Source organism: Cervus elaphus, chromosome 15, assembly GCF_910594005.1.
Source record: "Cervus elaphus chromosome 15, mCerEla1.1, whole genome shotgun sequence".
NCBI lineage: Eukaryota > Metazoa > Chordata > Mammalia > Artiodactyla > Cervidae > Cervus > Cervus elaphus.
The window spans coordinates 22,233,449-22,259,939 of NC_057829.1; the positions used below are offsets into that span (position 1 = coordinate 22,233,449).

At 37.1% G+C, this 26,491-nt stretch overlaps 1 protein-coding gene across 4 annotated transcripts in view; it reads right to left on the reverse strand.

Annotated features, from left to right (window-relative positions):
* CTNNA3 (catenin alpha 3) overlaps positions 1–26,491 on the reverse strand; it is a 1,812,800-nt gene that overhangs the window by 82,712 nt on the left and 1,703,597 nt on the right. For all 4 annotated transcript variants that reach the window (XM_043926199.1, XM_043926196.1, XM_043926200.1 and 1 more), the window contains one exon: positions 8,298–8,403. In XM_043926199.1, coding sequence (XP_043782134.1) covers positions 8,298–8,403 — 106 coding nt within the window. The remainder of the gene's footprint in view (positions 1–8,297; positions 8,404–26,491) is intronic.

Below are 26,491 nucleotides of genomic sequence, written 5' to 3' on the forward strand. Positions count from 1 at the left end.
AAATCATTCCAGTCATCTTTTCTGACCACAGAGCAGTAAGATTAGACCTCAATTAAAGGAAAAAAATTGTTAAAAATTCAAACATATGGAGGCTAAATAACACGCTTCTGAATAACCAACAAATCATAGAAGAAATCAAAAAAGAAATCAAAATATGCATAGAAATGAATGAAAATGAAAACACAACAACCCAAAACCTATGGGATACTGTAAAAGCAGTGCTAAGGGGAAGGTTCATAGCATTACAGGCTCACATCAAGAAACAAGAAAGAAGCCAAATAAATAACCTAACTCTACACCGAAAGCAATTAGAGAAGGAAGAAATGAAGAACCCCAGGGTTAGCAGAAGGAAAGAAATCCTAAAAATTAGGGCAGAAATAAATGCAAAAGAAACTAAAGAGACCATAGCAAAAATCAACAAAGCTAAAAGCTGGTTTTTTGAAAAAATAAACAAAATTAACAAACCATTAGCAAGACTCATTAAGAAGCAAAGAGAGAAGAACCAAATTAACAAAATTAGAAATGAAAACGGAGAGATCACAACAGACAACACTGAAATACAAAGGATCATAAGAGACTACTACCAGCAGCTCTATGCCAATAAAATAGACAACTTGGATGAAATGGACAAATTCTTAGAAAAGTATAACCTTCCAAAACTGAACCAGGAAGAAATAGAAGATCTTAACAGACCCATCACAAGCAAGGAAATCAAAACTGTAATCAAAAATCTTCCAGCAAACAAAAGCCCAGGACCAGATGGCTTCACAGCTGAATTCTACCAAAAATTTAGAGAAGAGCTAACACCTATCTTACTCAAACTCTTCCAGAAAACTGCAGAGGAAGGTAAACTTCCAAACTCATTCTATGAGGCCACCATCACCCTAATTCCAAAACCAGACAAAGATGCCACAAAAAAAGAAAACTACAGGCCAATATCATTGATGAACATAGACGTAAAAATCCTTAACAAAATTCTAGCAAACAGAATCCAACAACATATTAAAAAAATCCTACACCACGACCAAGTGGGCTTTATCCCAGGAATGCAAGGATTCTTTAATGTCTGCAAATCAATCAATGTAATACACCACATTAACAAATTGAAAGATAAAAACCATATGATTATCTCAATAGATGCAGAGAAAGCCTTTGACAAAATTCAACACCCATTCATGATTAAAACTCTCCAGAAAGCAGGAATAGAAGGAACATACCTCAACATAATAAAAGCTATATATGACAAACCCACAGCAAGCATCACCCTCAATGGTGAAAAATTGAAAGCATTTCCCCTGAAATCAGGAACAAGACAAGGATGCCCACTCTCACCACTGCTATTCAACATAGTGTTGGAAGTGTTGGCCACAGCAATCAGAGCAGAAAAAGAAGTAAAAGGAATCCAGATAGGAAAAGAAGTGAAACTCTCACTGTTTGCAGATGACATGATCCTCTACATAGAAAACCCTAAAGACTCTGCCAGAAAATTACTAGAGCTAATCAATGAATATAGTAAAGTTTCAGGATATAAAATTAACACACAAAAATCCCTTGCATTCCTATATACTAACAATGAAAAAACAGAAAGAGAAATTAAGGAAACAATACCATTCACCATTGCAACAAAAAGAATAAAATACTTAGGAATATATCTACCTAAAGAAACAAAAGACCTATACATAGAAAGCTATAAAACACTGATGAAAGAAATCAAAGAGGACACAAACAGATGGAGAAACATACCGTGTTCATGGATTGGAAGAATCAATATTGTCAAAATGGCTATTCTACCCAAAGCAGTCTATAGATTCAATGCAATCCCTATCAAGCTACCAACGGTATTTTTCACAGAACTAGACCAAAGAATTTCACAATTTGTATGGAAATACAAAAAACCTCGAATAGCCAAAGTAATCTTGAGAAAGAAGAATGGAACTGGAGGAATCAACCTGCCTGACTTCAGACTCTACTACAAAGCCACAGTCATCAAGACAGTATGGTACTGGCACAAAGACAGAAATATAGATCAATGGAACAGAATAGAAAGCCCAGAGATAAATCCACGAACTTATGGACACCTTTATCTTTGACAAAGGAGGCAAGGATATACAATGGAAAAAAGACAACCTCTTTAACAAGTGGTGCTGGGAAAGCTGGTCAACCACTTGTAAAAGACTGAAACTAGAACACTTTCTAACACCATACACAAAAATAAACTCAAAATGGATTAAAGATCTAAATGTAAGACCAGAAACTATAAAACTCCTAGAGGAGAACATAGGCAAAACACTCTCTGACATAAATCACAGCAGGATCCTCTATGACCCACCTCCCAGAATATTGGAAATAAAAGCAAAACTAAACAAATGGGACCTAATGAAACTTAAAAGCTTTTGCACTACAAAGGAAACTATAAGTAAGGTGAAAAGACAGCCCTCAGATTGGGAGAAAATAATAGCAAATGAAGAAACAGACAAAGGATTAATATCAAAAATATACAAGCAACTCTTGAAGCTCAATTCCAGAAAAATAAATGACCCAATCAAAAAATGGGCCAAAGAACTAAACAGACATTTCTCCAAAGAAGACATACAGATGGCTAACAAACACATGAAAAGATGCTCAACATCACTCATTATCAGAGAAATGCAAATCAAAACCACAATGAGGTACCATTACTCGCCAATCAGGATGGCTGCTATCCAAAAGTCTACAAGCAATAAATGCTGGAGAGGGTGTGGAGAAAAGGGAACCCTCTTACACTGTTGGTGGGAATGCAAACTAGTACAGCCGCTATGGAGAACAGTGTGGAGATTTCTTAAAAAACTGGAAATAGAACTGCCATATGACCCAGCAATCCCACTTCTGGGCATACACACTGAGGAAACCAGATCTGAAAGAGACACGTGCACCCCAATGTTCATCGCAGCACTGTTTATAATAGCCAGGTCATGGAAGCAACCTAGATGCCCATCAGCAGATGAATGGATAAGGAAGCTGTGGTACATATACACCATGGAATATTACTCAGCCATTAAAAAGAATTCATTTGAACCAGTTCTAATGAGATGGATGAAACTGGAACCCATTTTACAGAGTGAAGTAAGCCAGAAAGATAAAGAACATTACAGCATACTAACACATATATATGGAATTTAGAAAGATGGTAACGACAACCCTATACGCAAAACAGAAAAAGAGACACAGAAGTACAGAACAGACTTTTGAACTCTGTGGGAGAAGGTGAGGGTGGGATGTTTTGAAAGAACAGCATGTATATTATCTATAGTGAAACAGGTCACCAGCCCAGGTGGGATGCATGAGACAAGTGCTCGGGCCTGGTGCACTGGGAAGACCCAGAAGAATCGGGTGGAGAGGGAGGTGGGAGAGGGGATCGGGATGGGGAATACGTGTAAATCTATTGCTGATTCATGTCAATGTATGACAAAACCCACTGAAAAATTAAATAAATTAAAAAAAAAAAAAAAGACACTTGCTACTTGGAAGAAAAGCTATGACAATCCTAGACAGCATATTGAAAATCAGAGACATTGCTTTGCCGACAATGGCCCATCTATTCAGAACTATGGTTTTTCCAATAGCCATGTACAGATGTGAGAGTTGAACCATAAGAAGGCTGAGCACTGAAGAACTGATGCTTTCATACTGTGGTGTTGGAGAAGACTCCTGAGAGTCCCTTGGTCAGCAAGGAGATCACTCCAGTCAATCCTAAAGGAAATCAATCCTGAATATTAATTGGAAGGACTGATGCTGAAGCTGAAGTTCCAATATTTTGGACTCTTGATGCGAGGGGCCACCTCATTTTAAAAGTCTCTGATTCTAGAAAAGATTGAGGGCGGGAGGAGAAGGGGGTAACAGAAGATGAAATGATTGGTTAGCATCACTGACTCAGTGGACATGAGTTTGAGAAACATCTGGGAGATAGTGAAGGACAAGGAAGCCTGGCGTGCTACAGTCCATGAGATTGTAGAGTCTGAGATGACTTATTGACTGAACAACAACAACAAACACAATAAACTCATGTTTAAGGGAATAAGGCAGGGAAGAAAGGTTTAAAAAACATCCAGGAAGGCTGAATATAAGCCTCCATCAATCTGATTTCATTCTATTCTACATATGAACTTTGAAACTTAATAGAATGAAATGAAACTGGCCCAATTTTGGGCCAGTTTCATTTCATTCTATTAAGTTTCAAAGTTCATATGTAGAATATATATATGTAGACTGGCTCCAAATAGGAAAAGGAGTACGTCAAGCCTGTATATTGTCACCCTGCTTATTTAACTTATATGCAGAGTACATCATGAGAAACGCTGGTCTGGAAGAAGCACAAGCTGGAATCAAGATTGCTGGGAGAAATATCAATAACCTCAGATATGCAGATGACACCACCCTTATGGCAGAGAGTGAAGAGGAACTGAAAATCCTCTTGATGAAAGTGAAAGAGGAGAGTGAAAGAGTTGGCTTAAAGCTTAACATTCAGAAAACTAAGATCATGGCATCTGGTCCCATCACCTCATGGGAAATAGATGGGGAGACAGTGGAAACAGTGTCAGACTTTATTTTTTTTGGCTCCAAAATCACTGTGGATGGTGACTGCAGCCATGAAATTAAAAGACACTTACTCCTTGGAAGGAAAGTTATGACCAACCTAGATAGCATATTAAAAAGCAGAGACATTACTTTGCCAACAAAGGTCCTTCTGGTCAAGGCTATGGTTTTTCCAGTGGTCATGTATGGATGTGAGAGTTGAACTCTAAAGAAAGCTGAGCACTGTGAAATTGATGCTTTTGAAGTGTGATATTGGAGAAGACTCTTGAGAGTCCCTTGGACTGCAAGGAGATCATCCTAAAGGAGATCAGTCCTGGGTGTTCACTGGAAGAACTGATGCTGAAGCTGAAACTCCAATACTTTGGCCACCTCATGGGAAGAGTTGACTCATTGGAAAAGACCCTGATTCTGGGAGGGATTGGGGGCAGGAGGAGAAGGGGACGACAGAGGATGAGATGGCTGGATGGCATCACTGACTCGATGGGCATGAGTTTGAGTAAACTCTGGGAGTTGGCGATGGATAGGGATGCCTGGCATGCTGCGATTCATGGGGTCGCAAAGAGTCGGACACGACTGAGCGACTGAACTGAACTGATATATATATATATCACTAGTCCATGTTGGACGGAATTTGAAATTGATGAATGTTTGATCTTCTGACACTCTAGCAAATGCAGACTGTAAAGTATCATAAAATTGTTAAAATTTTTTGAGCTATTAGATTGTTCAAAATTAAAAGCAAGCAATGTTCTGGCTTTCCTGGTGGCTCAATTGGTAAAGAATCTGTGTGCAATGCAGGAGGCCCAGGTTCAGTTCCTGGGTTGTGGAGATCCCCTGGAAAAGGGAATGGCAGCCCACTTCAGTACCCTTGCCTGGGGAATTCATGGACAGAGGAGCCTGGCGTGCTGTAGTCCATGGGGTCGTAAAGAGTCAGGCATGACTGAACAGCTAAGCACACACACCATGTTCCGGAAGATTTTTTTCATAATACCATTGACAATATAAAAATTACCTTGCTGATTTATATTATTAACTTTTATTCCACAAACAATTTCAATAATTATTTTTCCTAAATTTTCGTTATTCTATCAAATAAGATCTGAAGCATAATCATAACCTTCTCAGATAATCACTATAATGAATCAGTTTCCTTTCTTTCAATTCTGTTTCTTTACAACCCTATTTATTTTGGTCGAAATTATATCATATGAAACTACTTTATTATATGAAATGGAAAAGGCCAGAGAGAGTCATCTATAATTCTTCATTAGTCAGTGACTGCTTCTTTAAGGTTCTTTTAAAATGTCAAAGTTATATGGAAGTGAGACAATATTTTTGCTTTCTTCCATGAAATTTGAATAATGCTAAAAAAAATAGCATAATTTAATACAGCTATAATTTTATACAGCTACATAATTAAATACAGTAGTATCTACAAGGTGACCTAATCCAATTAAAAGGACTGTTTAAGAAAAAAACAACAACTTCAAAGTGAGACAATTATTTGAACTTTGAAAACTGTGTGTTCTAAAATAAACAGAAGCACACTGATAAGAATCACTAAGTATTTAAAAAGTTATGAGAACAAATAAATCTGTTTAATATATTATAGTTTCATTTATTCTGCTACTATTAATACTTTATCTCATAAAAGTGAATGCAATGATTCTAACATATAGAAACCATGGGCAGATCTGGGCTTCAGTCATTTATTCATAATAGATCTTTTTTTTTTTAATTTTATTTTTTTATTAGTTGGAGGCTAATTACTTCACAACATTTCAGTGGGTTTTGTCATACATTGATATGAATCAGCCATAGATTTACACGTATTCCCCATCCCGATCCCCCCTCCCATCTCCCTCTCCACCCGATTCCTCTGGGTCTTCCCAGTGCACCAGGCCGGAGCACTTGTCTCATGCATCCCACCTGGGCTGGTGATCTGTTTCACCATAGATAGTATACATGCTGTTCTTTTGAAATATCCCACCCTCACATTCTCCCACAGAGTTCAAAAGTCTGTTCTGTATTTCTGTGTCTCTTTTTCTGTTTTGCATATAGGGTTATCGTTACCATCTTTCTAAATTCCATATATATGTGTTAGTATGCTGTAATGTTCTTTATCTTTCTGGCTTACTTCACTCTGTATAAGGGGCTCCAGTTTCATCCATCTCATTAGGACTGATTCAAATGAATTCTTTTTAATGGCTGAGTAATATTCCATGGTGTATATGTACCACAGCTTCCTTATAGATCTTGAATTATGTTACAATAGAGTTTGTTTTTAACTGTAAAGGCTGAATATTAAAAGGGTTAATAAAATGCTCACAAGGCTTAAAGTAGCAAGATACTGAAAAACATATATACTACATATATGAATATGTATTTTCATGAATGCTTTAAAATATTTGTGTTATTATTTTTCTTTATTTTTCCTCCTTTATATCCCCAAATATAGTATCTAGGATGAGAACATTCAAGTTCCAAGAAAAGGAGGATAAAAAGGTTAAATAAGAAGAAGCAGCCTGATAAAGTTTCTCTTACAGTATATATGCAAGAAAAATATGAAATAGCTTCATATTAGAAAAGAAAAGTGCTTTTTTCACCAAAGGGGCATAAATATGTATTGTGCTGTGCTTAGTCACTCAGTTGTGTCTGACTTTGACCCTATGGACTGTAGCCTGCCAGGCTTCTTGTCCATGAGATTCTCCAAGCAAGAATACTGGAGTGGGTTGCCATGTCCTGCTCCAGGAGATCATCCCAACCCAGGGATCAAAACCAGGTCTCCCACATTGCAGGTGCATTCTTTACCATCTGAGCCACTAGGAAAGCCCAAAACACTGGAGTGGGTAGCCTATCCCTTCTCCAGGGGATCTTCCTGACCCAGGAATTGAACCAAGGTCTCCTGCATTGCAGGAGGATTCTTTACCAGCTGAATTACCAGGGAAGCCCCCAAACGTGTATTATGGGGTTGAATAATATAAAACCTACCAAGGAATAGTATATCTCAGTCTGAAATATTAACTGAATATCTAAATACATTAACTAAGAAACTGACAGATTTTTCAATTAAAGTTAAGCAAAAGGTACCTAAGCAAAAGGTAACTCTAATGATGTAGCTGCATCTTAGAAAACTGGTATAGAGACATGAGAAATCTAAAGAAAACAAACCAAGTATTGGGAGCACCTGTAAGAATTATACACTTCCTACATTTTATATCTTCATTTCATTATTTTAATTATAATTTGTCTTGTAGTTTTATGTAGAATATCAGAGCATATTGCTAACACAGAAAACCCAAGATAATTTTGAAAAGTACTGATTTTTTAAGAGCAAAAATAAGAAATCTAAGGTATTAAGGAAAAAAATACTAACATTGGGTATTACAGCCAATTAAAATAATTTGAGTATATTTGAAACTCAGAAGGTGATAATTTAGAATAATTTGAATATACTTAAAGCTCAAAAAATGTCTGACTAGTCAAGCCCTAAATAACAATAAAGATGATGACAATGATAATAGTAATAATAATAATAGAGCCTCAATAAATGTCTCAAAATAAATTTTCCATTAGTTGTGTATTAATTATGCAAAAGATAATTCAATAATAGTTTAGGAAAAACCAGACTGACAGAGTAAAAATTCAGCTTTGTTCTAATCAATATCAAATGACAGAAAGCAATTAGCATGGACTTTCATTACATTCATTGATAGAGAACTTACCTGGTTGGCAATCTGCCGAGCAAGGACATCCATCCTTGATCCTGATTCTGATATCATTTTAGCTGCATAGATCACATCAGTTGTATGCTTCAGTGGTCCTTTGCCCCTTAAAGTAAAAGAATGCATGTTTGTTGCTGTGGTTCATGCTAAGACACAAATACACACCCAGATTTGCACCCTGAAGTATAACCCATTGGCTTTCCATAGTTCAATTTTAAACAGGCCCTGATTAGATTCCAGTATGACTTTTTTTTTTTTAATGAAGACCTATTGTGTTAAGACTCAGGATATTCTGCCAAGAAGATGGACTCCATTTGATCTTCAGTCTCATGAGCTTCTTACAATAAACCTCAGCCTAGAGATACTTTTGGTGGAATCAAATCCCATAAGGCAAAGATATTTTCCTTATTCTAGGAGGAAACATGAGATTTTGAACAATTTATATGTTTGACAGTACATTTTGATTAGCAGGTATGCTTTTAATCCTCCTCTTTTTAATCCTTTTTTTATGGTCTTTTGGTTAAGTGCTCTTTATCAAATTTACTCTCCTCCACAATTAGTTCAAAGTAAAATCATAGTTGCTGTTGTTCAGTCAGTCATTAAATTGTGTTCAACTCTTTGTGACCCCATGGACTGCAGCATACCAGGCTTCCCTGTGCTTCACTGCTCCCAGAGTTTACTCAAATTCATGTTTATTGAGTCACTGATACTATCTAACCATCTCATTCTCTGGCACACTCTTCTTCTGCCTTCAATCTGTCTCAGCATCAGAGTCTTTTCCAATGAGTCAGCTCTTTGCATCAGGTGGCCAAAGTATTGGAAGTTCAGCATCAGTTCTTCCAATGAATATTCAGGGTTGATTTACAACTGACTAGTTTGATCTCCTTGCTGTCCAAGGAACTCTCAGGAATCTGCTCCAGCATCACAATTCGAAAGCGTCACTTCCATGCTTAGCCTTCAATTGGTCCAATTCTTATATCCATATATGATTACTGGAAACCCACAGCTTTGACTATATGGACCTTTGTCAGCAAAGTAGAGTCACATTACCTTGGACTGTTTCCCCACAACAGGCTGCTGCTTACTATTTGTGAGTCAAGCAAGATAAATATCACATCTCAGTTACCTTGGTGATACATAATAGGAGCACCCACCACATGGAGTAATTCTAGGGACCACATGAGTTAATTTCTACAAAGTGCTCAGAAAACAGCTTTAAATGAAGTAAGCATTTTAATGAGTTTTATTTTTGTGGTTGTTATTTTAAGATAGTTTTGTTTTCTAATGCCATGCAATAAAAGTTGGGTTTATTTAGGGATGTGCAACATAGTTAAGAAGAAGTGCACTTCTTAAATAGTTGGAGTGAAATAAGGAGACATTTTTCTGTCTTTTCATTCCTCAAAAATAAATGAATGACTGACTGGAATGAGCATCACTGTTCCATCCACGTAAAACTATTCCTCTTATTTCCAATTTCTAATAATCTACTGAATGCCAACATACTGGCATTTCCAATTATGTGGTTTATGTTCTTTGTTCCTAGCAGAGAATAGGACCCTGAAGAAATCACTCACTAATGCAATTGTTTTGATGCTTTCCTGGGCACAAGAAGAGTGAGGAAGGCGAGAAGAAGGAATAAGCTGGTCAGGGTGAGGAAAGGAAGATTCTGAGAGGCCAGAATACAATGGAATGGAAAAGAAGCAGAATAAAACTATTTGTCCAATACTTTATTTACATCTTGGACCTATCTTGAGGGTAGACGCCCTAATGCTAAACCTAATAAGATGTGTTGTTAGAGGAAAATCTCTGGTCACTTAAGAGGCCATTCTATACTAATACAAGATAGTATTAGTATTTCATGCAAAAGAAAATGATCAGAGTATTGTACACTAGAAAACTTGAATATCAAATCAATAGTAACTGGTATTTCCAAAAGACCCTTTCACTGAACTTTTTTTCATAGTGCCTCTCAAATTCATTACAAGCAAGTTTTCCTGTAAAAATTGAACATCATGGTTAAGATGATGCAAACCTGGCCTCAAGACATGGTTATCATCATACTCTTCCTCTTCGAATCTGCCAACACGGGCTGCTTTGAATTTTTTCTAAAAAATCACCATTCATTATTATAATTTTTTGAGTTGTTCTTATCAAATTTACTTTATACGTCAGTCAGGATTAGATGTTATGTACATGGTTATGTTCAAGAAAGTCACTGCATTTCATTATGCCTATGTATCTCCAGAGAAAGTTAAACTTACATAAAGCTGTCTAAGTTCCCGAAAGGCAGTGCATCAATTTTCAAGGTCTTAAACAACGGACAAAGGTTGTTTCTAAGAAGAGCGGCTAACGCTCACTTAGCTTAAGCAATGGACAAAGCATTCTATCTAAGGGATGTAGTTAATGTACCCTTCCCCTCAAAATAATATATTTCCCCATATAAAACCCTGGGCTGATGAAAAGGAAATTACCTCAAACTTTAAATACACACCTTGTTATGAGACCACTCTCTTAAACATATGTAAAACTTAAAAGTAACAATAATATATTATGACAGACCACAATTATTCTCTTCCTCATGCTCCTAATTAAATGTATTGCCTGGCAAGCTTCCTACTGATTGCCAAACAAAATATACATTTTACAAATGATTCCACATTATGCCAAGTTCCAGAGGAAGCGGCAATTACTGAAACTATGATAAATTTTTAACATTCTCAGCCTGAAATGTGCTACGTAATGAAGGCTCTTTAAATTGGAAAATACATTCAAAGGTTGTTTTCTGCCTTCATTTTCATAATGGGTTCTCAGGATCTCCTGTCAGCAAATTATGTCTTAAATCATTGAGTTTGGATCATACAAAGAAAGATACCCAGAGGAGGAGGGGGTAGACTTTGGAGATATTTTAAGGAAACCAGAGGCCAGAAATCTTTCGTAAATAGTGATTACAATAATAATCTATCTCTTCAAAAAGGAGGGCAGATCAAGCTCTGGAGTAGACAGTTTGCCAGCTAATCATTAAATTATATGTTAGAAGGTATAATGAGAAAGGCTGTAATAATCCAGTGATGTTGAGGCCACTGACAATTTTATTAATGCAAGTGAAAGGGATACCTTTTGAAACTTGATTTATTGGTGCAACACAAACCTCCCAGCCATTTTATATTTGGCCCCAACCTTGAGTCTCACTCCTCTCCTTGTCCTCTCTCAGATTTTGGCATCCATCCCCCTCCCCCTTTCTTTATCTTGATTAGTATGAGAAACAAGATGATATAGCTCATCAGTAACAGTTCAATTAACTAGAAATCTGGTTTAATAACAGAACCATATCATAGAAATTTTGAGGACTTATTTTACCTTTTTAAGGGACAGAATGTCTTTGAAATGACTTGCATTTTCTGCTACTGATTAAAAATAAAACAAAAGGGTTAATTATATCTTTTGCACTTTGTAGACCCTAAATCTCTGAAGCTCCAATACTTTGGCCACCTGATGGGAAGAGCTGACTCATTGGAAGAGATTCTGATGCTGGGAAAGGTTGAGAGTGGTAGGAGAAGGTGGCGACAGAGGATGAGATGGTTGGATGATGTCACTGACTCAATAGACTTGAGTTTGAGCAATATCTGGAAGACAGAGGAGCCTGGCATGCTACAGTCCCTGGGGTCACAAACAGTCAGAGACCACTTAGAGACTGAATAGCAATAACAAATTTTTGGTAACATAGTATCATTTCCTCTATGAAGACTGAAAACCTCCCCTTTAATTCTTTTTTCCCCTATCTTTATATAAAATAAAACTCATGACATTGTGGCTAACATAAGAGATGGAAACAAGTATATATGATGATATACTATATATTATGATCCATAATAGTACTTAATACACTTAGTATTTTTTATGTGCTAGGTACTATCAGAGGAGAGTTAAAAAGCTGGCTTAAAACTCAACATTCAAAAAACTAAGATCATGGCATCTGGACTCATTGGAAAAGATGCTGGAAAAGATTGAAGGCAGGAAGAGAAGGGGATGACAGAGGATGAGATGGTTAGATGGCATCACCGACTCAATGCACGAGTTGGTGATGGACAGTGAAGCCTGGAGTGCTGCAGTCCATGGGCTCGTAAAGAGTCGGACACGACTGAGGAACTGAACTGAACTCAACAGAAGGTACTATCCCAGAGGAAGCCTGTGGCTCAGCTGTAAAGAATCCACTGGAGACGCAGGAGATGGTTTGATCCCTGGGTTGAGAATAACTCCTCAAGGAGGAGATGGCAATCCAGTATTCTTGCCAGGAAAATCTAATGGACAGAGGAGTCTGGCAGGCTGCAGTCCACAGGGTCACAGAGTTGGACATGACTGAGCAACTGAACATACACACATGTACTATCCCATACAAAGACTAATTTTTATAATAATCCTATGAGTTTCAAATTATCCTTATCCTTATCTTAGAGATGAGACATTTGAGGGATGGAGACATTAAATATATATTTTATCAAGTTACACAGCTAATAGGTATTGGAGACAGGATCCGAACTCATGCATTCTGGCCATAGAATCTTTTGTAATGACCAGTCTACACTATTTCCAATGAAATATATTAAGATGACATTGCTGCTGCTGCTACTGCTGCTGCTAAGTCGCTTCAGTCGTGTCCGACTCTGTGCGACCCCAGAGACGGCAGCCCACCAGGCTCCCCCATCCTTGGGATTCTCCAGGCAAACACACTGGAGTGGGTTGCCATTTCCTTCTCCAATGCAGGAAAGTGAAAAGTGAAAGTGAAGTCGCTCAGTCGTGTCTGACTCCTAGCGACCCCATGGACTGCAGCCTACCAGGCTCCTCTGTCCACGGGATTTTCCAGGCAAGAGTACTGGAATGGGGTGCCACTGCCTTCTCCAAGATGACACTAAAATATTTAAAAAGATCTCCTTAGACATTGGTGGGAGTTATCAAGATTGAAACAGAGAGCAAGAGGAGGGTTATATTTAGATACTGGGTGGTAAGGTGGCTCCCCAACAGAGATTTGTTCCTACACAGCAACCTCAAGGAACACAAACCAAATCTGTGTCCCAGTCCCAATAAAATAAAAATGAACTACATAACATAGGCTTTTTGAGTTTTGTCAAATTGTTGAAATAGCACCAGTAGCCTACAGTCTTGAGATTTCTTTCTTGAGATATAACAACTTTTATTACCACTCTTAGTACCCTCTCTCTTTCTCCCTGGATTCTAATCACTAAATTCAAACCTCAGCTATTATAAATGCCATACTAGACAAGAGACTGAATGCTGATTTTATTTATAACAAATAGATTGCTATATTATAAATCATTTTCCTACCTGAGAATCTCAGCTTTAGACATAGTTATTTAGATTTAGTTTGGACACAGTTATTTCATTATAACACTCAAATTTAGTGCTGCAATAAAGTAGAGTGAAATGAAAATAGACTTGGGAAATACATTTTGTTTTCATCCTAATACTTATTAGATACGAAAGTTTAGGTAAATACTTTGCTGGTCTGAGCTTATTGTCTCTTTGTTAAAGTAATGATAGTGCTACTTGCCACACAGTCAGGATGCATAAAATTATGTATTTTACACAATATTGGTCACTTATTAGGTGCTCAGCCATTTTTATTTTTCTAATGCCTTTACAAAGGATATTTTATAAAAATGTACCCTTTGAATTTTTATTTTGAGAATTATAGCAATTGACAGTACAAACTGACTTGAGTTCCTTGCTGACAATATAACTCTGTACAGCCTTGTCCATAATACTATTTTACTAAGAAAAAAACAATACAAATATACACCTGTAAGTTTTGTCTGTGTATACTTGTTATTGTTGTTCAAGGTTGTCCTTTAACTCCATATAGAGAGTAGAAATACATTTAATGACAGATCTTTGGTGCTATAAATGGCTCAAGATTAATGATTTAGCTCTACAAGGATACTGGCAGAATTCTCCTACTTGTAATTCTGACTTTAGATACAAAAGAAAAAAGTAATTATTATGGAAGCAGCTGAAAATGACGAGATAAAGAGAGGTACCAGACTCAAACAAGGACATACTGTTCCTCTACTATTCAAATATGAAACTTTAATTAGTCAACTCTCTCCCTCTGGATGTTACTTTCCCTTGTAAAGTGTCATTCTCAAGTTTTCAGGGCCCTATAAAAGTCCTTGAAAATAAGCTAGTGAATTATCAGCTAGCAATCATCCTGAGTAGTATCCTGAGGAATCTTTGAGATTCAAGTCTGAAAAAAGGTGTTGCCCCATGAAAGAGGTAAAATACTGCGTGAACATTGCATATGTATATACATTTTTTTCATTTCTGCTCCTCTCATTCCATAGTATTCAGAAAAGCCTGGCTGCTATCAGAACAACATAAAAGTATCTTAAGGGCTTAACACAACAAAGGTTATTCCTCTAGCATATCACAGTCAAGGTGGATTGTGGGATGATGGTTCATGTTCCACACAGTCATTTAAGAACTCAGACTCTTTCTCATTATAAGATAACCTAACCTCTAAGGCTGTACAGCCCTCAGAAGAATTCATTGCAACCAGACACCTGACATAGAAAATGAGTGAGGATTTCATGGGAAATTCTAGAGATGAGGATAAAAATTAGAACATATCACTACTACCTGTGTTCTAGAATCTAGACACATAGATAACTGCAGATAAAGCTGGAAAAAACATTCTATTTGGACACAGGAAGAAAAGAAAATAGGGTTTTATGAACTCACAGCATTTCCTCTATATACAGTCTCAGGGGTGCTAAAATCCTCTATCTTCTTTTGTCACTTTTACAACAGAAGTCCATGCTCCCTGTGAAGGGAATTTTGGATGTCACCAAGTAGGTGAGAAAAAAATTGGGAAAAGCCCAAGTGTCTTCACCAATACAGCTGAAATTATAAGAGATATACTTTGCCTGGGCAGAGGACCAAATCTATTTTTTGTTTTGAAAATGTCATGGTGTAGATGGTATATTATTAACAATAAAAATTACATAAGTTTAACTTTGTGCATGGTGATAATAGCTTTTCATATTCAATGTTGTATTTATTAATGGAACAAAAATAGGGCTTATTTTAGAGATTTTTTGGGCATTGGCCCGGGGAGAATACTTCTAAGGTTATTAGTACTATTTTAATATCATTGTTGCTACTGCAGTTGTTATTGTTGTTTGGGTGTATACGGACCCTGTGTGTGTGTTTGAAGTAGGAATACCCTTCCTCATATGCAAAAACTAATTAAAAAACAAACAAACCTGAGACGTAAATCTTTTATCTATTCTAAGCTCTTAAGTTTTCTAATTTACTCTCCACCTAGCAGTGTTGTTTCAAATCCTAGACAGACTTACAATTTAGAGGAGACTTCATGGAGTACCCTTAAAGGACCAAAACCACTAAACATCTAGGTGGATGCAGAAGAAGAATTAGAATTCTTTAGTTATAATTCTATAGAGGATATAATTTATTTATGTGCAGGCAAAAAAGAGGTCACCTGGAAAGATATTTTTTTGTGTTTAGTAACACAGATAGACAACCTTCTCCAGTTCCTCCTCTGAAGATTTTATTATTTTCCTGTGTAATTTTTTGCTGAAAGCATATATACCCAAACTTTTATGAGCTTACTATGTTCCAAACACTGTTCAGTTACTCAGTTTTCCACAGCCAGCACTGCGGCATGATGTTCTGCAGGATGTTCACTGCACTAATTTAAGAGTTGCCATTCATTCATATCATGAATACTCCCATAATTGTGCATATCATAATTTATGCGGCCTTACATACTCATTCTGCTCCTAGAATCCATTCCTCCTAGTCAAGAAACAAAAGTCTAGAAGTTCAAAGTCCCTTAAATTTTCTCCAAGCTAACATATGTATATCAATTGGTCTAAATTTAAAAGCAAGGAATTCAGAGCCAACTAGAAACAAATCATGTAGGTGGAAACATCATCATAAGTTTTCTGTTAGTATGCATCTTGAAGCACGGAATTCAATGGATGGTTCTGAATTGATGGAATGTTTCATAAGCTGCAAAAAAATATACAGGGATAGAGATTCTCAGTTGTTATTCTGAGTGGGGTCCTATTAAAGTATCATTATCTATCTGAATATTCCCAAGGATTATATAATAAATAATTTCTTTTCAATTAATTTTTTATCAGTAATCTAACATTTATCTTTCTCTCCCCCCCCCCCTTTTTTTTCACTCTGCTGCTGCTGCTGCTAAGTCACTTCAGTCGTGTCCGACTCTGCGACCCCATAGACGGCAGCCCACTGGGCTCCTCTGTCCCTGGGATTCTCCAGGCAAGAATACTGGAGTGGGTTGCCATTTCCTTCTCCACTCTACTTGAGGCTAAAAGCAGATATATTGAGGGAAAAAGAAAGTTGGAATTTTTTTCTTTTTTTTTCCCCCTTCTCAATTGGACTTTTGAATTTTCGTTTGGAGGAGAGATGTAATCTAGTGGTGGGGGCCCATAATTGACCATCGGAAGTTTTCTAGAACCTACGGTGAAGCCATTAATGTTCATTTGAGAACCACAGCACTGCTGAAAATTTTGGTAAATAAGTAGAAGCTTTTTCTAGTGACCTTAGCCCAATTTTTGGTTTATTAAATAAGTTTAATATTCCACCTAAAGGTCATAGACATCTAAGAAACTTTGCTACAATCCATCATTTTTTCTGATGACAAGGACATTCTTGTATCAGCCTAAAGAAGAAACAACAGTTGGTAGTTTCATGGCTGCTGATTCTCACTGCTCCCTCTATACCCACACCTGGCATCACTTTTATCAAATGTTCTCGTAATCTTTCTTCAAGCAGAGTCTTTGTATTCATTTCCTATTGCTGCTGAATGAATTGTCACAAACTCAGTGGGCTTCCCTCATGGCTCAGAGGTAAAGAATCTGCCTGCAATGCAGAAGACATGGGTTTGATCCCTGGGGTGGGAAGATCTCCTGGAGGAGGGCATGGCAACCCACTCTAGTACTCTTTCCTGGAGAATCCCATGGACAGAGGAGCCTGCTGGGCCACAGTTCATGGGGTCACACACAGTCAGACATGACTGAAGTGACTCAGCAGCAGCAGCAGTGATCTAAGACAATACAAATAGTATTATACAGTTGCAGAAGTCAGAAGTTCTAAAGAACTTTCACTAAACTAAAGTTGAGGGGTTGGCAGGGCAGGCCCTTTCTGAAGGCTGTAAGGGGAGAATCCGTTCCTTTGCCTTTTTCAACTTCTATTGGTCACCTGTGTTTCTTAGCTGTGGCTCCTTCCTCCATCTTCTGAGCACATCACTGCAATTGCTATTTCTGTCATCGCTTTGATGACCTTCTCCTTTCTGGCTTCTTGCTTCTTCTAGTAAGGACCTCTGTGGTTACATCAGGTCGACCCAGATAATCCAGGACAATTTTCACACCTCAATATCCCTAATGTAATTACATAGACAAAGTCCCTATTGCCACTGAAGGTAACAATCACAGGTTCTCAGGATTAGAAGGGGGCCGCCCCAGAGAACCATTATTCAGGCTGCTGCAATCCTCAAGATTCATGACCAAGTAGTCAGACTTGGCTCCTATAAGGATTTCCCTGGACTTAGACAAATCAGCTTCAACAACTGAAAGAGTTCTGGCAGTTGCTTCTCCAGCTTGCAAGTTCTTTCTTTTTACAACTGCCAGTGAAACTTTCAGGTTCTTGGTTCTTAACAGCTTGCTTGCTCTATATCCCTCTTCTTACAATTCATTTCAAAAGGTGGGGCCTGAAGAAATTCAAAGATCTGGGGAAACCAGTTACCCAGAGAGACTATTTTTGTTCCTGGTGCTGTTCTTTCCTCACTCAGGACACAGTAATTTTAGAGTACTCTCTCTCCTGGGGCTGTCCATGAAAACACACACATCCGTCGCCTGAAAGTATGTCAAAGTCTACCATGGAGCGAGATAAGCGGAGAAGTCCTACTCTGAGGGAGATAGGGAATATTTTCCGGGTGATTATTATAAATATTTATTTTTTCTTTCAGACCTACAGGTCTTGAAAATTCTGAAACATATTTTCATAAAATATTCAGAAACGATACCTGCTGCTTATGGTAAGGGGTCATTTTGGGACATTAGGTTGAAATCATTTAAGAAACCTCTTGGAAGCAATCAGTTAAGAAACTGAAATAAGGGATAAATTTCTCAGCGGTGGTTCTCCAGACTCACATGGGTGGTGAAAACTGACAAGGAAATCCATTTGCATGTGTCCTCATGCATGGGAAAGTAACCCCTGCAGCAGCAGCAACCCCTGCATCACCTCCAAACACTAGGGCTGTTAAGTCATTACTCATCAATACTTTCTTAGGGCATAATGGGAAATCTGTACTCAGCACCAGCATTGAAAACGGGTCTTTTTCTTGCCTTCTACACATTACTTCTCTGAGTGCACACATTAATCAAGGCCAATGTACTGTAAATACAATCACACTCTCCAACTGTGGGAGTCCCTCTTTTCCCTGTTGGCAGTGGCCTCAGCATTAATCATGTACACGATTTCTTACAGAGCCTGGGCACTTTTTCCAGCTTCCCCTTAAACCACTGTTCTATAAGGACTGCTCCTATTTCATTTAATATTGGACCAAATTTTATGGGTTTCATTTTCAATTTATGGAAATAATACTATTTAGCTTTTAATATTTTGCATTTGACCTTTTTAAAACCAATATACCAACACACTTCTCAATCTGGTCATGGCCTGATTTTATCCTAATAGAAGAAGCATAGCGAGGTGAAAAGGCCACTAAGTTAGTGAAGACTTCCCTCATAGCTCAGTGGGTAAAGAATCTGCCTGCTATGCAGGAGATCCTGGTTCGATTCCTGGGTTGGGAAGATCCCCTGGAGAAGAGATAGGCTACCCACTCCAGTATTCTGGCCTGGAGAGTTCCATGGCTATATAGTCCATGGGGTTGCAAAGAGTCAGACATGACTGAGCGCCTTTCACTTCCACTTTTATCACAGTTAACAGATTGAATATAGAGGGGTTTCAAGAGTGTGGCTTGCCACCAGTATCTGGCCTTGATGCTTTGGAGATGATAAAAACTGACAGTAAGGGACTTCCCTTATGGTCCAGGGGCTAGGACTCTGTGCTTCCCAAAGCAGGGGGCTCAGTTTCAATCCCTGGTTAGGGAACTAGATCCCGCATGCCACAACTAAAAGTTCAGATGCTGCAATGAGGTTAGAAGACCAAGTATGCCACAAGTAAGATCTAGCACAGTTAAAAAAAAAAAACAACTGCCAGTTAATTTTTGGCATGCTCTCCCTCCTCTATTCTAGTCAGATATAGCTGTGTTTATTAAATTTTAGGACACTACAAGGCCTGCCATTGACCTCAGGCTTATTGGGCTTACTCATACTGAGTGTGACCCGAGATACACAGGTTTATGTAGCTAGTCTTCTTGCTAATATGCCACTGTTGCTGCTCTCCACTGATTTACATGCCATATTACATTATTTTATCATAAAGTAACCCCAAAATGGTTTTTATTTAAGTAAAGGGTATGACTTAAAAACTTGAATGAAATAGCCAGCTCTAGTTTAGAAAAACATAGTGTTTTTTACTTCCTCCCCCTGTCAGGTCTAACAGTCAACTATTTAACTAATGTTATGTGAGACAACAGGCTTAATGTCTTCTGAAGTAAAAGTTAAAACAATATTATTGTCAAACAGTAGTCATCCAGTACCATGCTCAGCTGTGTGATCCTTCTCTTGTCTGGATGTGATGGCCTTTGCCCAAAAATTGCCTCTTGCCATGGGGATAAAATAAACTCATGCCATAGCCAGGTATTTGGACCTATTTTTATACTGGATGGCTCTGTCTAGAAGGTCACATGGTCATATCAGACAGAACTGTATTAAAAGGACTTTAAACTAGTTTAGAATTGTATACTTAACGACATTTCTTATTAAACCAAAATTACAATAGAAACACATAGAAAAGTCAGAGCTGAGACCTCCATTCCCCCATTCCTTTTTCTCTATAACTTTCTAGATCCTGTTGCTCTTTGTTCAGAGTGAGTGCTTTGGCACTGCCCCCGTGGGGTGCCTTGGGTCATGGTGTCAGGCTGTATCCCACCACACATCTCCTCCACCCTTTTCTGCGTAGGGTCTGCTCCATTCAAGGCCTGCCAGTCCTCTCTTTCCGAAAATAGGCCTCAAAGTTTTCCAGAAATTCTTTTGAAAACTTCAATGGTGGCATGTGAGCATATTGAACTTGACTGCAATAGTGGCCTTTCTCTCCAGCTTAGAACTCCTCTCCAAACCCCTATTTCTTTTTTGAAAATGTTCTTTGAAATGTGAGACACTGGGACTCCAATTAAGTGGGGGTTATTTAGGAAGGAAAGAATAGCAAATGAGGAAGTCAATGGCCATATGATAGTTCAATTAGTCTGAATAAAATCCAAATTTTCAGCTCTTGAGAGGAAGCTCATAGAATGTATTTCTGTGGTTTAGACTCTGGTGCTGAATACCTTTTTTCTCCTCCCGCAATGGGGAAAAAGCAACATTTTCCCCAGAAGCTAAAATCATTAAGATTGTGCCTGTTCCATGGGATTAGCTCCAAGAAGGCTAATATGCTTACGCTAGGAGCTGGCATTCTCAAGACATCCCCTCTTCATATTTAACTTTTGGTGCTTTATTCAGCAAAACATTCATAGTTATAGCCAAATAGGTTGCTTTGGGCCTTTATAAATCCTGCTCTGTCAAGCACAGAATGAAATAACACATGTTTTACCTCCACCTCCTATATATGCATATTTATTTATGTGACATGTGTACTATAGTGCTAATAAATTATATCTATTATAAAACATATACAGAAATTTAAATTGTAAACAGATCAATTAAAGATAAAAGAGACTGTTTTAAATATCTTGCTAATGTTAATGTCACTAAAACAATCTCAAGATGCAATATTCCCTTCAGGAGAAATTTAACATGAATATTAGGGAATGTAAATTCATAGTTCAAACAGTCTTCTTAATAGTTAATTTTATTGAGCCAGTTCTTGTCAATTTTGATTAGATCACCAGTGATGTTTCTCTGTGATGTGGCTCACCAATATCTCCTCCTAGGAAGAAGAGAATTGTCAACTCTGACATCTTGTTTTCTATTTGAGCTTGTCTTCTAATGATCCTCAATGTTTTCATTGATTTTGTTTTGCTTGTTTTATCAGAAAATTTTTAAAAAATGTATCCTATTTAGTAAAGGTTAGCTTCACTAAAACTAGATAATGCAATTCATAAACCCAGTTAACCATGAACACATTGTGACATGTTGAAATCTACTGAATTAGTGAAGGCACCATAATCAGTCCTTTTATGCTGTAGAAAGCTCTTGCATAGGACCAGTCAATCATTTTTTAAATACCATTAAGGATACAATTCTTATGTTTTTGATAACAAAAAAAATAAAATTTCAAATATTTTATTTTCCCTGTCCAGTAGAGTGTCTCATGGCCCAAATTTACTATTTAAAGGTGTAACTCAAATGATATTTTTTCCATAAAACCTTTCTTGTTGACCAAAGCAGGAGATAAATATTTGCTTCCTATGAACATTCCTACCATCTTGCCTGTACATCTTTTAGAATTGGTTCAAGGACAATTCATGTTTGGGTTTCCTAGAGCATCTGCATGCAGGGAGAACAGTGAGGAGACCAGTCATGGACATACATATCATTTGTTGTTTAGTTGCTAAGTCATGTCTGGCTCTTTGCCACCCCATGGACTGTAGCCCACCAAGCTCCTCTGTCCATGGCATTTCCCAGGCAAGAAAACTGGAGTGGGTTGCCATTTACTTCTCCAGGGGATCTTCCTGACCCAGGGATCTAACTCATGTCTCCTGCATTGGCAGGTGGATTCTTTCCCACTACACTACCTGGGAAGTCATTATATATCATAGTTCTTCCAAAAGTACATGTCTGAAGAGATAAGTTAATCAGCCCCCCTACCCTAGTTGCAAATAAACTTTATAATTTTGACTTTTATATTCTTGCCTCTATTAAGTAAGTGTTATCAAATGATAGATTATTATAAGACTTGCAAAGAGGAGCTAAAAATGAGAAAAGGGTTATTTTTTAAAAGATTCAAAGTAAATATCAAATTCACAGTGGATAACCATCTTTGAATAACTGAAATTAGGCAATGGGTAATTATCCTAAGACAGTTTTTATTCTAAAATTTTTAATGTGCATACATGTACAATTCAACATATTATACTCATCTATATATAATACATCTTCCTTCTCCTATTCTAAATTAGTTCCAGATAGAAACTATGCATGGCCAGAAGAATATGTTTTTATTTCTCATTTTAGATACTGGATATGGGGAAAGGAATCATTATGGAAGTTACAGAACAACTAAAAACAGTTTATTCCTATGAGAACAGATGCTATAGTAAAGACAACAGGAATTACTTTTAGGGACTTTTTAGAGCAGCAAAGAACTAAAGGGGAAAGGTGAATTCAAACTGAAGACCAAAAAACATTGCAGATAAGAAAAAGAGAAGTTCAAGGAACAAAAGACCAAACTTATTTTTAAATCCAACTACTATTTCTGAAAGCATGGTAAATACTTCAAGGGTTGAAAACTCCAGGTTCTGCTCTGTTGTCTGAGAGTTGAGCGTGGGCATCCTTTATAGTATCCCACATACTCAGATGACTCCCAAGGATCACCAAAGTGAGATTAATGATTTAATTTTCTTTTCAAAGGTTATGTTCCCTTCCTTAAGCCATACACATAACTAACTGTGGGGAAAGTGTACCAGGTCAGACTGGTAGAATTGCAAAGGTTTCCACTGGATTTAATGGGAAAAAAGTAAAGGGGAGTCAAATCATTTAAACTGCTGCTTATACTGAGGATTCTGAAGGCCATGCCCACTGCCAGAAGGGGCTCTCCTGTTATAGTCTGTCTCTTGGAAATAAAATTTCGTATCAACCACCTGAGAAGAGATTCTTAGTAAGCACTAACATATTTATCTTTGCTACAGTTTCTATATTAACAATGATTAGATTCACAACATAATGTTTCTGACTGTTGGACTAGCTTACCATTTGCATGAGATGACATTTTGTTTTGGCTAATCCTCTGTTGAATAGAAACATACATCTCTATTTCATCTCTGACTTCCTACAATCTATGAAATAGCAATAACCTCAGATGCACAGATGACACCACCCTTATGGCAGAAAGTGAAGAGGAACTAAAGAGCCTCTTGATGAAAGTGAAAAGGAGAGTGAAAAAGCTGGCTCAAAACTCAACATTCAGAAAACCAAGATCATGGCGTCTGGTCCCATCACTTCGTAGCAAATAGATGGGGAAGAAATGGAAACAGTGACAGATTTTATTTTCTTGGCCCCCCAGAATCACTGTAGATGGTGACTGAAGCCATGAAATTAAAAGATGCTTACTCCTTGGAAGAAAAGCTATGACCAACCTAGACAGCATATTAAAAAGCAGAGACGTTACTTTCCTGACAAAGGTTCGTTTAGTCAAAGCTAGGGTTTTTCCAGTAGTCATGTTTGGATGTGAGAGTTGGACTATAAAGTTGCATGCTGAAGAATTGATGCTTTTGGACTGTGGTGTTGGAGAAGACTCTTGAGAGTCCCTTGGACTGCAAGGAGATCCAACCAGTCCATCCTAAAGGAAATCAGTCCTGAATATCCATTGGAAGGACTGATGTTGAAGCTGAAACTCCAATACTTTGGCCACCTGATGCGAAGAGCTGACTCTTTCGAAAAGACCCTGATGCTGGGAAATACTGAAAGCAGGAGAAGGGGACAACAGAGGATGAGATGGTTGGATGTCACCACCAACTCGATGGATATGAGTTTGAGCAAGCTCCAGGAGTTGGTGATATACAGGGAAGCCTGGTGTGCTGCAGTCCATGGGGTCGCAAAGAGTCGGACACAACTGAGTGACTGAACTGAACTGAAAACTTTGAAATGGATGAAGCCCCAATTTAGGAATCTCAGACTACCTGAGCCCCATAGGTTTCAATAACAAATTTCTATCAGGTACAACTAATTTCTCTTTTACTTGTTCTTTTTTATTTAATATAGTTGATTTATAGTGTTAAATTGGTTTCAGGCATATAAAATAGTTATTCAATACTTCTATGGATTAAACTCCACTTAAAGTTATAACCAAAAAATGGCTATATTTCCATTTACAAATACAAACAGTATTTGTCTTTTTCTTTCTCTCTCTCTCTCTATATATATATGTATACATACCACATCTTCTTTAACTAGTCATATGTTGATGGACACTTAGGTTGCTTCTATATATTGGTTTTTGTACATAATAATGCTGCTCTAAACAGAAGGGTGTATCTTTTTAAATTACTGTTTTTCATTTTCTTTTGATATATACCCAGGAGTAAAACTGTTGGATCATATAGTAGTTCTATTTTCAGTTTTTCAAGGGAACTTCAAACCATTTTCCATAGTGGTTGCATCAATTCACATTTCCACCAACAATTTAATAAGGTTCCCTTTTTCCACATCCTCTCCAACATTTGTTATCTGTAGACTTTTTGATGACAGCTACTTTGAAAGGTGTGAGATGATACCTCATTGTGGTTTTGATTTGCAGACCTTTGATAATTAGAGATGTGGAGATATTTTTATATGTCTGTTAGCTATCTGTACATGTTATTCTGAAAAATGTCTATTCAGGGCTTCTGTTCATTTTATAATCAGGTGGTTCATTTTTTATATTGATTTGTATGTTATTTATGTATTTTGGATATTAACTCCTTATCCTTCATATCATTTGCAAATATTTTCTCCAATTTACTTGTCTTTTCATTTTATTCATGGTTTCCTTTGCTGTGCAAATGAAAAGTTTAATTAGGTCTCCATTATTTTTGTTTCTTTTGCCTTAAGAGACAGAACCATAAAAATAAAATGAACAAACATTGCTACAACTTATGTCAATATGTTCTGCCTATGTTCTCTCCTGAGAGCTTTATAGCTTCAGGTCTTACATTTTTGTCTTCAATCCATTTTGAGTTTATTTTGATACATGGTATGATAATTTGCTATAATTTTATTCTTTTACATGTAGCCATCTAATTTTCTAAGAAACATTTAAGAGACTTTTTCTCCACTGCATATTCCTGCCCCATCTGTTGTAGATTAATTGAACATAAATGTGTAAGTTTATTTCTGGCTTCTTTATTCTATTCCATTGACTGATGTGTCTGCTTTTGTGCCAGTACCATGCTGTTTGATTACTATAACTTTGCAGTTTAGTCTGATATCATCAGCAAGTGTGATACCTCCAGATTTGTTCTTTGTTTTCTTGAGATTGCTTTGGTAATTTGGAGTCTTTCGTGGTTCCATATACATTTAAGAATTATTTTTTCTAATTCTATGAAAAATGTCCTGGGTATTTTGAAAAAGACTGTATTAAATCTGTAGATGGCTTTGGGTAGTACTGACTTTTTAACAATATTGTGTTTTTTTTTCTTCCAATTATAAGCATGAGATATCTTTCCACTTCTCTAAATCATCTTCAAGTTCCTTCATCAATGTTTAAAATTTTCAGAGTATAGGTCTTTCACTTCCTTGTTTGAGTTTATTTCCAGATATTTTATTCTCTCTGATGCAATTCTAAATGATTGTTTTCCTGCTTTCTCTTTCTGATAGTTCTTATTAGTGAACTTTCTCTTTTATTTCGCCTTCTCATTTCTTGTTAGTTAAATCTGAATGCATCTGTTAGTTTTACTTGTTGATTAAACAGATTGCTCATCCTTAATATCACAGAAGTTTTGATGTTACCTATACTAGTAAGTTCCAATTGTATGGCGTTTTATAAATTAAAAAGCCCATTCCTACAGGTTATTTAATTTTGATATGTGGAACAAACTTGCAATAGAGTAATGACAATGCTTATCAGCCCCAATTATGAAAGAAAATACTGATGTTTATATAAGCTAGTGGCTCAGTCAAGTTTCACATTCAAGAATTGACAAAACAGGGGTTAGCCAACCTGATGCTTCTTACTCTTTCTCTATGCTTAGGCTATCCAAGATTGCCAGTGTTTTTAAAATTCTCTTTGAAGGCAAGAAAGAAATACAGCTCCTCTTTCTCCTGTGTCAAAGAATTAAATATTCCAGTTTTCCTAAGACTTCTTATGAAAAG